The 12,320-nt window shown below is 36.1% G+C and overlaps 1 protein-coding gene across 11 annotated transcripts in view; it reads right to left on the bottom strand.

Moving 5' to 3' along the window:
- STAT5B (signal transducer and activator of transcription 5B) overlaps positions 1-12,320 on the bottom strand; it is a 68,122-nt gene that overhangs the window by 28,346 nt on the left and 27,456 nt on the right. Inside the window, exon 1 of one of the 11 annotated variants that reach the window (XM_072646493.1) lies at positions 11,550-11,696. The exons of the other annotated variants lie outside the window; for them this stretch is intronic. Coding sequence (XP_072502594.1) covers positions 11,550-11,631 — 82 coding nt within the window. The 5' untranslated portion in view covers positions 11,632-11,696. Of the gene's footprint in view, positions 1-11,549; positions 11,697-12,320 lie in introns of those variants that run through there. 11 annotated transcript variants of the gene reach the window in all.

Here is a 12,320-nt window from a genome sequence, read left to right on the forward strand (position 1 = left end):
CCTATGAGTCAAGTGTATGATAACTAATTACATCTGAAAGGCATTCTGGTAATAATGGAAAAAGCATTGGCTCTGGATACAGAGGACCTGAGTTCAAACCCTGCTTCTGACTCTTACTACATCTGTGCATTGAGCAAGCTATTCACTACTCAGCCTTGATCTCATTTTCCTCATCCATAAAATGGACTGGATGGCCATTCTTTTCTAGTTCTAAATCTATGACCCTAATATCTGAGACAGAATCATCTGGAACCATAGCAAATGTCTAGGATTATGCTTTGTAATAACTCTACTAAAATTCTACTAAAATATATGAATGCCAAGTGCTTAATTTTATCAAGTAGCGGAATGTATGATTTCTAAGTTAAGATTTATTATTCTCTTACAATAGCCCTAATTCAAGACATCTTATATTTATATCACTGTGTTGATATATTTAATGACTTAAAACATGAGAGCAAATAGCTGTTCTATGTACCATTATCATGGTGCTAATATAAACAAAAACAGTCAAGGCTGTGTAGTTTTTGATCATGTATGTCTGATTATTTTATTAGCTGTTAGGCATCTTCTGCACACATCATCTTTCTTCTTTATAGTTAACAGTAATTTTTGCAACTGCTGCTTTATTCTGAATCACCAGATCTTTTAATATTGTCAAACAAGTCTTGCTTTAGCCATAAATTATTTTGCTTACTAATTAGAAACACAGAATGAAACTGCAATATTGAAACTTTTTTTATAAGCTATTACAAAAAAACAACAACCTTACAGTGTCGGAAACAAGTGAGAAAGTTAGGAAAGCCTTCAGTGTGTCTGGTTGGTCCCCTGTGGTGAACTCAGCACTGGCTATGGACAAGAACTGACCAAGACTGAAAGGTAGAAAGAAAGCTACCATCTTTATCACTGGAGGGAACCCCCAAATCAGTGAGATCACAGGTTCATATGAATATTAGAAAACCAAAACTTTACTAAAAATGAAATTACTAAATCATATGGCAAAAAAATCACTCTTACACAGCAAGAAAGTCTATTTTAAACAGTAGTGACAAAGTCGCAAATCTAAATGTGATTTTTTCTCTGCCAGAACTCAAAACTATTCATATTTATGACAGGGACAATTCAAGGATTAGGTAAGAAGCAAAGATACCAATGCAGCTGAATAGCTGGATCCCAAACTTTTACTCTAGAGTATTCATCAAAACCACAGCACAATACTCTGTGTAAGCGACAACTGTACATTTGTCCAAAATACAAGTTTTTTTCTGCTTACTTATAAGCAGACCCATCTTCAATGCATGACGTTATGACAAGGGAAGTGGTTTGTATCTTTGGTAAATCATAACAGTGGCTTGTGCATAACACTGGGAAATGGATTCACATTTTTAATTTTAGCCCAAGAAGAATAGTCTGAGCTCCCTTAAGCAATACTCTTAGTAGTCGTAAGAATTCCAAAGAACTTAGGATAGCAATACTTCTTCAGATGTACAATATCATGGTTTTCCCAAATAATTCAAGGCATCTATAAGACAGATAACAAAGCCTAGCAAAATGGGACCCTAAGAACTTGTTGATTAAAATGTCAAAGGAATCATGATATACAAATACAAACAGCAAGGCAGAGTGACATAAAGAGTAGGTGGCTGGCCTTGGAGACTGAAAGACCTAGGTTCAAGCTCTGTCTCTCACACATACTAGCTACGTGATCATGGGAAAATCGACTGCCCTATCAGTGTCACATGTCACCTTCTAAGACTGTAAAGTTACATCTACATTGTATATCTGCAATTACAAAGAGATTACCAATGCTGCAATTACCAAGGATTCCCAATACTGCTAACATCTCAGGTCTGGGCTGCGTTGCCCCCTCCCATTCCAAACAAGTAGCATACAAAATTATAAGTATTATTAAGCACTTAAAATTAACCTCTCTGAAGTTTTTTTACAGGGCCTTGTGGTCAGTGTGATGGTCAATGGCTACTGCCACAGACAGTAAAAAAATCGACTGTTGTTACTGTTTAAAATGAGAGGGTAGGGCATGGTAGAAGAAAAGCAGTCCTGCCTTAGCAGATTTTTAAAGTGTATTCAAGAATTTATTTCTGCTAAAATCAGTCCCAAGTCCTTGAGCCTAAGTACTTGAGATAAAGCTAAGTTCTAGGAATAGCAAGTCAGTTTCTGGAATAGGGATCCTTGGGAAAATTCTGTAAAAGACTTCAAAACTTACAGATGTGGCCCTGATTGTAGCTTCCTCAGAGGCAGCTAGATGGAGCAGTGGATAGAGCCTACGGCCTGGAGTCAGGAAGTCCTGACTAAATCCAGCCTCAGACACTCACTAGCTGTATGACCTTCGGCAAGTCACTTAACCTCTGTTTGCCTTAGTTTTCTCATCTGCGGAATGGGGTGGTTGCTAGGGTGATTGTGAGGATTCCATGAGATAATAACTGTAAAGTGCCCGGCACATAGGCACATGCTATATAAATGTTAGCTATTATTATCCCCACACACACTTCTAACCTTCTCATATATCTATTCCACACAACCAGTACTTGCTTTCTTCCTCTCCTCATACTCCTCAATATGATTTTGATATACACTGAACAGATCCTGGAGAAGAATGGCAATTCCACTTTAAAAAATCCATTTTATTAGCAAAAAAACTTCTCTAGGTGAAGGTTCCAAAAGAGAAACCATATGTGGGTCTGTATAGTACTATAAGCCTTTGTCTTCTCAACAGTAAATGAAGACGAAACATTCTACCTTCTAGGATACTGTATAAAATTTTAAAACAGCAAAACAAGGCCTTAACATAAGACTGGACCTTTGAAACCAATACATTTATTCAAATGACTTTTTCAGGCACAGAACATGGGAATCTTAGAATTGGGAAGGGCCTTTGAAGTAACGTAGTCTAAATGCCTATGCCTTGCAGTGGTCAGTCACTCACTAAGCATTAATTAGTTGCTTACTACGTGCCAGGTACTGTGCTAAACAGTGCGGATACAAAGAAAGTCAAAAGACAGTTTCTAATTATATCCTAATGGGGGTGACAACATGCAAATAAATATGTATAATTCATGTATGTCTTTAGACACAGAATTTTCCCCTGGGGGCTGTTTTAATGGCATCTCAGAAATTTTGGTATGCTATTTTATCCGTAACATTTTCTTTCACATAATTATTGTTTCTATGATTTGGTCTTTTACACAGACATCGTTTAGGATCTCACTGTTAGTTGTCTCCATTTGGGTGCCTTTTGATTGTATTCTCTGAATTGATTTTTATTTTTATTGCTTTATCGTCTATAAAGGATGTGTTTACCATTTCTATCTTTTTTATTTGTTTGAAATATCTCTGTGTCCTAATGCTTGGTCTGTTTTTACAAAAGTTCTGTGTGGTGTAGAGAATTATGTCTATTCTTTGACAGTCCCATTTAGAAGATGCCTTTAGTCTTTTAGTTCTAGTTGTTCCACAAATTATTAAATTCTGTATTTTCCCTTTTATTTATCTTTATGTTACATTTGTCCAAAACTGAAAGAGAGAGACAGACAGACCAGACATTAAAATCTGCTACTACTGGAGAGGATTTTACTGTACCTAACAAGCTCTATTTGAACACTTCTAGCAGAAGAAATGGCTTCAACAAGGTGCTACATATCATTTCAGGGTCACTGTAATTATTAGAAAGTAATCAAAAATCTTATTCTTAGTAAATTCTGGCCAAATGACTTAATTTTCTTCTCTGGAGCTATACAGAATAGATAGATATGTAGAGAAAGCAAATTTCTATTTAATAATGACAATTTAAATTTCAAAATGACTTAATAATCATTTACTACCACAGTAGTCCAGGGGATACAAATACAAGCAATCAAGAAGTCCATAAAAAGGAGCAAGAAGGATAAGGGAAGGAGAGATCCTTGTGCAGAGGTGAAGAGCAGAGCTATAGGAAATTATGTGGAGGGCTGGGACCCAGAAATATAAGAAAAAGGCTGACTTATTAGAACAAAGGGAATCAAGAGTGAAAAATGTGCAACCTGTCTTCAAATCATGACTGCAGAGTAGAAAACTCATTGAACTGAAAGTCAGAAGGCCAGGGATTCTAGTCTTGGCACTACTGTTAACTAATTGTGTGAGCCTGAGTAAATCATTAATTTTGTGTCTCAGTAACTTCCTAGGTAAAATAAGAGAATTGGAGTAGATGTTTAAGTTTCCTTTCAGATCTATGATGATTATTATTACTAAGAACAATTATGTCCCTACTAAATCTTCTATGAGCTAAATATTACCAGTTCCTTTAACATTATTCATGTAACATGGCTTCAAGTCAATCAACAGCAATTAGGCCATCCTCTGGAAGAATTCCAGTTTGTCCATTTCAACTTTAAAATGTATCTAGAAACAAACTGAAGAACACAATATTACGACCAAATAAAGATGGACTAGTGGGATTACTATCACCCTTATTCTAGATACTATGCATTTATGCATGAAACCTGAGACTGTGGCAGCCTTTTTGATACCCTTTTTCAGTGCCCTTAGTGGCAGTATGGGATAGCAGAAAGAATTTTGGAGTCAGAAGATTGGGTTCAAATAATAGCTTCATCACTTATTAGTACTATGGCTGACTACAGCCCTCTGAACTTTCAATTTTCTCATCTGTAAAATGAGGATTTGTTAGCTTTGTTTTCACAATCTACTTTATAGGGTCATTGTTGTTGAGTCATTTCAGTTGTGTCCAACTCTCTGTGACTCCATTTGGCAAAACTACTGGAGTGGTTTGCCATTTCCTTTTCCGTCTCATTTTACAGATGAGGAAACTGAAGCAAACAGGGTTAAGTGAATTGCCCTGGGTCACGTAGCTAGGAAGTATTGAAGGTTAGATTTGAACTCAAGTCCTCCTGACTCCTGACCTGGTGCTCTACCACTGCACCACCTAGCTGTCGATTAGGATCATTGGGAAGAACGTATTTTTAAAATGAAGTGACATATAAGCATGAACTATTACTACTATGCCCTGATATGTATCAAACTGGACAAACATGCCTTCTGTGTCTTCAACCAAGTTCTTGATAAACTTGGTTGCCCATAAAAGAACCCTATTGTCTGTCCTTGGAAACTTTCTTCTGTGTTGATGTTGAGGATTACGTTTTTGACTCTAGTGCCTAGAACACTGTCTGGCACATACTAGGTATTAAAAAAAATTAAAAGGCTTGGTGAATTGAATTAAGTTAAAGCTCTATAATCATTCAACCAGCTACAAATTTTGGAAGCTAACAAGCCCATAGTTCTCTCTCTTGTCCAGAAAGATACCACAGAAGCCTTTAATTCAGGAGTCATATGCAAACGGGAAGGTGAAAAAAATTCAATAATGTTAGTTTTTCTATTTTTTACGAGACAAATCTGACAACGAGTTAAAGAGAATCAAATCTCAGTTTTAAAAAATTTTAATCTTAGGTGATTTATCAAAAAATTTAAAATAAACTTCACTAATAAGTATAGTGACAAAGTTAAAGTTGAGAAGCTGATCAGTTGTAGGAATACATGATGCTAAGGATTATTTGGTAGACAGTTCATGGATGAGAAAGAAACTTTATTACTGGTTCAAATCTGAAAAAAATAAAAAAGTCCAGTGAAGAAAAATGGAGTCCTGATGACTAGAGATATTAACTTCAGCTTCTGTTCAAGGACAGAGGCAGAGGATGTTTTCAATTGTTACACTGAGGAAAGCAACAGGGGTTCTAGGTCTAGGTAGTGAGGACTGTGAGCAACATGAAAAGAATTCAACAGTAATAAAAGATACATTTACTATTTGTATGAAAAATGGCCTAATAGTACTTAAAATGTTAAGTCAACAAATGGGTAAATACTCGAGCCTCCTTTCTTTTGTAACAATATTTCTAAAAACACCAGAATATAAGCTGTCAAAAAGGCAATACCCTAGAAGATATTAGAGTATTAAATGAAAAATAAGAATAAGAGGAAGAATTTAAAGTGTTGGCTCACAAGAGAACAAGCAAAAAAATTCCGAGGTAATACTGAGGTAATTATATTCTGAGAAACCAATCACTCAAAAATCTGTAAGTCACAATCAATCAACAAGAATATCTAAAGCACTATATGCCAGACATCATGCTAGACACTGGGGATAAAAAACAGAAAGAGTGACCCAACTGCTACTCTCACAGAGCTGACATTCCAAAGGGAGGCAACAGGCACGCATGCATGTGCACGCACGCACACATACACACTCATATACTTTATATACATGTGTGTGTACATATATATGTACATGTTATATGTGTATGTATATATATACCTTAAGAAGTAAAAAAGGAAAGATCAATTTACACAACATTAAAAATGAAGTGTATCACTAGTGGATAATTATTTTTTTGAACATAAGATGCTTGGTCAACTATAAAGCACCTCAGAAAAAATGAAAGTACAGAGGTCTATTTCTCATTGTGAAATTGTCCCTGGGAGTCTATCAGCATGTGGAGTTATTGGCTTTTTGGTGCTACTAGCAGGAGGCAGGATGGTGACCACACAAGTCAGACTCTTCATATCACTATGTCCTGAAGTATGAATATATATACTGCTTTAGGTTCCTAAATGCAGCAAGTAAATGGAACAGCCCATTTCTGAAGAAGCTACATCAATATCATTTTGCAATGAGCTGAAAACATTTGCAGTAGCTCACAAATAATGAGCATCTGCATTATGGGAAAAAGAGCTAAATATAATTTCAGGCTTCCATACAGTCTTATACCATTTTCTGGAAGCCTGAAACTTTCTCAGAATCCTTTGTTAGCTTCAAAATTTCAAGTGGACATTTGTATCTGTACCCATTTTACATTGTCATTCAAGATTAAACCATCTTAGAAAGTGGCTCATACACAAAGTTTGTGATTTTCTTTTCCCTTCTGTTACTGTTCTGGCAAAAAGTTTCTTCAGCCATTATATCTGCTACAATTTTCTGGAGCTACTTATATGAAAGTTAATTTCCTCCCCAAACTCTGTAGTAAAAACAAAAACAGACATAACTGATTAACAAAGGAGTTCATGTTTCCACGAACTTTCCCTTTGCCACTGAGCAAAATCTGCTTTGAAGGCCATACTAAGTTAAAGCCCTGAGATAAGACATTAACTAGATAATTATGGGCAATCAGTACTTCCACGTCACAGAAGCCAACTATCCTGAAATACATAAAGAACTCAATATTAAACAGACAGAAAATTATGTTTCTATCCAAATTATGGCATTGAAAGTGTTCGATTATCCCATAGGAGCAGCTAGGTGGCGCAGTGGATAGAATGCCTAGTTTGGAGTCAGAAACACTCCTCTTCTTGAGTTCAGATTTGGCCTTCTAGATATTTAGTAGCTGTGTGACCCTCCGCAAGTCACTTAACCCTGTTTGCTTCAGTTTGCTCATCTGTAAAACGAGCTGAAGAAACAGCAAACTATCCTAGTATCTTTGCCAAGAAAACCCTAAATGAGGTCACGAAGAGTCAGACATGACTAAAAAATGACTGAACAACTAATCTATGGCCTTTATACTGTAGATTCAGTTAGAAAAGGAGAGGGATGCAAGTGAAAATTCTGAATTATACACAATTTTTAAAAATAAGTGCACTTCTACTGAATAATTCACATTACAGAGGAATAAATGACTTTTACAATTAGTTGAAAGATTTCAAATAAATATTAACAAACTAATGATGTGGCTTCAAATGGATATTACAGTCAAGAATGATTGTTTTGTTATTCTTCTGTGTTTCATTAATGTAGCTAAGTCCTTTAAAATTATTTTGGACTCAAGTATCATTTACACTTAAATTTTATTTAGTATAACTTTCTTCCAAGATAAAGATAAATTTTTAGTTCAGCCCAGATTGAAAAATGGAAAGTTCTGAACTAGCGGAGTTTAAACTTATAATGCTTTTTCTTTATCAGTTCTTTTTTATTTAGTATTTTATTTACCCCCAGTTACATGTAAAAACAATTTTTAACATTTGTTTGTAGAACTTTGAGTTCCAAATTCTCTCCCTTCCCCCCACCATTGAGCAGGCAAGCAATTCTATATAGGTTATATATGTGTAGTCATGCAAAACATATCCATAACAATCATGTTGTGAAAGAAAACACTGACAAACAAGTCAAGAAAAACATTTAAAGTTAAAAAATATGCTTCAGTTCAATCTGTATTCAGACACCACCAGTTCTTTCTCTGGGGATGGATAGCATTTTTCATCATAAGTCCTTCAGAGCTGTTTTGGATCATCATATTGTGAGAATAGCTAAGGCATTCACAGCCGGTCATCTTACAATACTGCTGTCACTTTGTACACAGTATATTTTACTTTGCATCAGCCCATGCAAGTCTTTCCAGGTTTTTCTGAGAGCATCCTGCCCACTGTTTCTTATAGTACAATAGTACTCCATCATAATCACATACCACAACTTGTTCAGCCATTCCCCAACTGATGGATATCCCCTCAGTTTCTAATTCTTTATTCCCAGAAAAGAGCTGCTATAAATATTTTTGTACATATCTGTTTTGTTTTTATCTCTTTGGGATATAGACATAGTAGTGGTATTGCTAGATCAAAGGGTCTGCATGGTTTTATTGTCCTTTCGGCATAGTTCCAAATTGCTCTCCAGATGGTTGAATGATGCTTCTTTCTTAAGGAGTCTTAAAAGACTAAGAAAAAGTGGGATTTGAGACACTTACTCTTTAAAAGCAAGATGTATTTCAAACCCAGATTAATTTTCCATCTTCATTTGGCCCTATATGACTGAGTAGAGAGATCAATTTACAGAGTTCTTGCTATCTTCGTGTGGAAATAAAGATAACTAAAAAGATTTTTGACAGCTATAAAAGGCAGTCCCAACCCTCCCTTACTAACCCTGACTGATGCCTTACCTACCTACACACACAGACACAGACACACACATAGACACACACATACTTCCCCAGACCAGGCCTGTTTAAAGTACAGAATATGTTTTGTTTTATGGTTTCTCTCATTCATTTTAATTCTTCTATGCAACATGACTTAAGGTGAAAATGTATTTAATGAGAAGATATGTGTAGAATCTATATAAGATTGCACATTGTCTCGGGAAGGGAAAATCTAAGATATGTGGAAGTGACTGTAGAAAACTGAAAACAAATTAATCAATTTAAAAAATTTTTAAAAAATCAAGTGTAGAATAACATGAGGGCCTTATGTGGCCTTAGTTTTTGATTCTATTACAAAAAGAGCTAAATTTTGATTCCCAACCCACTCAGTTCTGAATTCTCAAGAATATGCTAGATATTTCATATTCTTCCATTTTAAATGATACCAATCTATTTTGGGTCAAGATCTTAACCCTAAAACCAGGGCACTGACATGGTTCCAATAGTTTCCAAATGGCCTCTAGCAGTTTAAATATATTCAGGAGCAAGAAGGTATCAATATTTCAGACCAAATGACCACAGCGGAGTACTGTGCTGCCATCTTGCTGAGAGAGATCAGAGAAAATATTAATCTTAAAAATAAGAATCACCAAACTCAGAGTATCTTTTAATTTATTCTAAGTTCAAAACACCAAACCCTAAGAATTATACACACACACACACACACACATATGTATATATGTATATGTAAATGCAGTACCTCCTCCAGAGTTACTTTCCCTAACTCCTGTAAGCACTAGAAGACTGTACCCCTGGAGGGAGGCTTACTACTCATATTATCAGCCAGTCAAACTTAATTAGCTTAAAACAAGGGACATTTACTAAGGTGATATAACAGGACAGTTGTTACAGAAATGTCCTCCCAAATTGCAGGTATAACCTTCCTTTGTATACACAAAGTCCTTGGGAAGACTGGGCTCAAACTTAAGACAGCTCAAGTGATCAAGGGGTAAAGTCAGTGCTCTTGATTACTGGAAGTCGTTTTTCTCCCTTTGTGGAGCTCTCCTTAGGTGTGACTTTGTACTAGGGTCCAAGGGTCAGTACCTTTGTAGAGTCCAGAAGTTATGGTCTCTCAACACATTTATTCTGTCCTCAATGACTCCCAATACATACTCTGTTATCAACCATAGTTGCCAAGAGACACACTGCTACCATCTTTGATGGACAGTGTTGAGGACAGGGAACTTTCTATTTTCCTATCTTTCAAAGTTCACAAGATATCATCTGCTCAATTGCAGAGAGTGGGAGGCAGGAATATAATACTTCTGTTGGGGGCTAAATCTTCACAACCTCTTGATTTCCATGGTACCATGTGGTAAGTGCAAGAAATCTATCTACTAAAAGCAGAGAAACTTTTCCCTCAGAATACATTCTCAGGGAACAGCTCAGAAATATATCTAATTCTTTCAACAAATCCCAACGTTTCCTGAGTGTCATCATCTGATACTATCCAACGGCTCAAAACACTTTTTTCCTCCCAAATTAAGGACTTCTTCAGAACTAAGCTTATACCTTTGCTTGACTGATACTATAATTCAAAGATGCATTCTTGCCTGAAAATATGATCAGTGTAGAGCATCTTGTTAAGTTACATTAAATGGGACTGAAGGGTGTGAAACACTCTCAAAACATAAATCTAACAATGGAGGATAGGAGAGTGAATAGGGCTAACTATCAAACATAAAAGAACATACTGTTTGGAAAAATGTTCTCTACACAGAGATGGGCCATCTACTCAATGTTACTGCTGTTCCACTCTGTTGTTGTCTATAGCTATCATACTTCTAGATATTTGTTGTTTTTCAGTAATGTCCGACTCTTCGTGACCCCATTTGGGGTTTTCTTGGCAAAGATACTGGAGTGGTTTGCCATTTCCTTCTCCAGCTCATATTATAGATGAGGAAACTGAAGCAAACAGGGTTAAGTGACTTACCTGGAGTCACACAGCTAATAAGTATCTAAAGCCAGATTTTAACTCAGGAAAATGAGTCTTCCTGACTTTAGGCTTAGTACTCTATCCACTGCACCACCTTACAGATATCTACTTACACATATTTGTGAATGTAAACATTTTTTGAAATAAATGGAAAGAAAATTTTTATTTGTCCTTTCAGGGAGAAATACCTCTGTACCTGGTTCCTTTGTCAAGTTCACTAACGAGTATTACTGTTCATAAAAGACCACACTTGTGCAAGGTGCATCTTTCCACTTATACTTAAGTGAAGTTTTAATGGGGTAAAAGGATGTCATGGGGTAAGCAATATGTATTAGGAAAAAGAAAGGACAAGTTAAATAGGACCCACTATCTTTTTAAATATGGACATTATTGTCTTAGGGCTTTGGAAGGAGAAAACTTTTTAAAAAGTATTTAGGTCTAAGAAAGTGAGAAAAACTCAAGTAAAAATATTTAGGTTCAAGAAATGTCTTCACATTAGGAAGAATAAGAATAAATTTATGAGCAAATTTATTCGGACAACAGAGCAAAGCACTGGTGCCATCTAATAGATGTAATTAATTGCATTTGCTGTGATTAACTAATTCTTGGGTAGCAGATTTTCTCTTGCTTTCTCTCTCCTAGATCCTTACCTTGAATTGTGAACTTAGGTGCATGTTCCTGAAAACAGAGGAAAGATGCACTGAAAGACTCCCATTTCTTAATTAATGACATGCTCCCAGATGCCAGCCAAGATCATGATAGAACAGTCCTGTGTATATCCTTTCACAGTCTGAACTATTACAGGAAGAAGCAAAGAGCAGCGATTTCCTTCCCAAAGGTCAGCTGCCTCTGAGAGACCAAACAGAAAGTAGTTAGTTCTTGCCAACTTCCCCTCCTGCTTCTGAAGAGTTTGCAACAGCTTTTAGTTTCCAGTAAAGCTCCAAAGAAAAACAAAGCAAGTGTGAGGCCCAGAGTCTGCAATACAAGTCTTATTTGACTCCATTGTAATCAATAAAATCACTTAGCTCTATGTCTGTTACCAAGCAATGAGAATGGGAGGAATACTTACACTGAGAGTGGAACAAAACAAAAAGGAAACAATGTAAGAACTAGCTTGGATTTTATCATAATAAAGCCTTTGGAAGCCATTTATCTTAAAAAGATAATATTTTGATTGCAAGGTTAACGTCAATATTACCAGTCTCTAGTGACTGATGAAGGACACAATATTTTTATAAGAGCTGGCCTGCCCCTCTCTAGGGGGTTACCAAGGTTCAGGGCTGCCAACCAGGAGATGCAGGTTTACTTTCCTCATTTCAATGTAAAGGAGATGTCAAAGAGCTACCCCCACAGCCACAACAGGGGGAGAAGTTCCTTAATCAACTTGAGAAAAATATAGTCAGTTATTGAATAAAGGCAAA

Source organism: Notamacropus eugenii, chromosome 2, assembly GCF_028372415.1.
Source record: "Notamacropus eugenii isolate mMacEug1 chromosome 2, mMacEug1.pri_v2, whole genome shotgun sequence".
Classification (NCBI taxonomy): Eukaryota; Metazoa; Chordata; class Mammalia; order Diprotodontia; family Macropodidae; genus Notamacropus; species Notamacropus eugenii.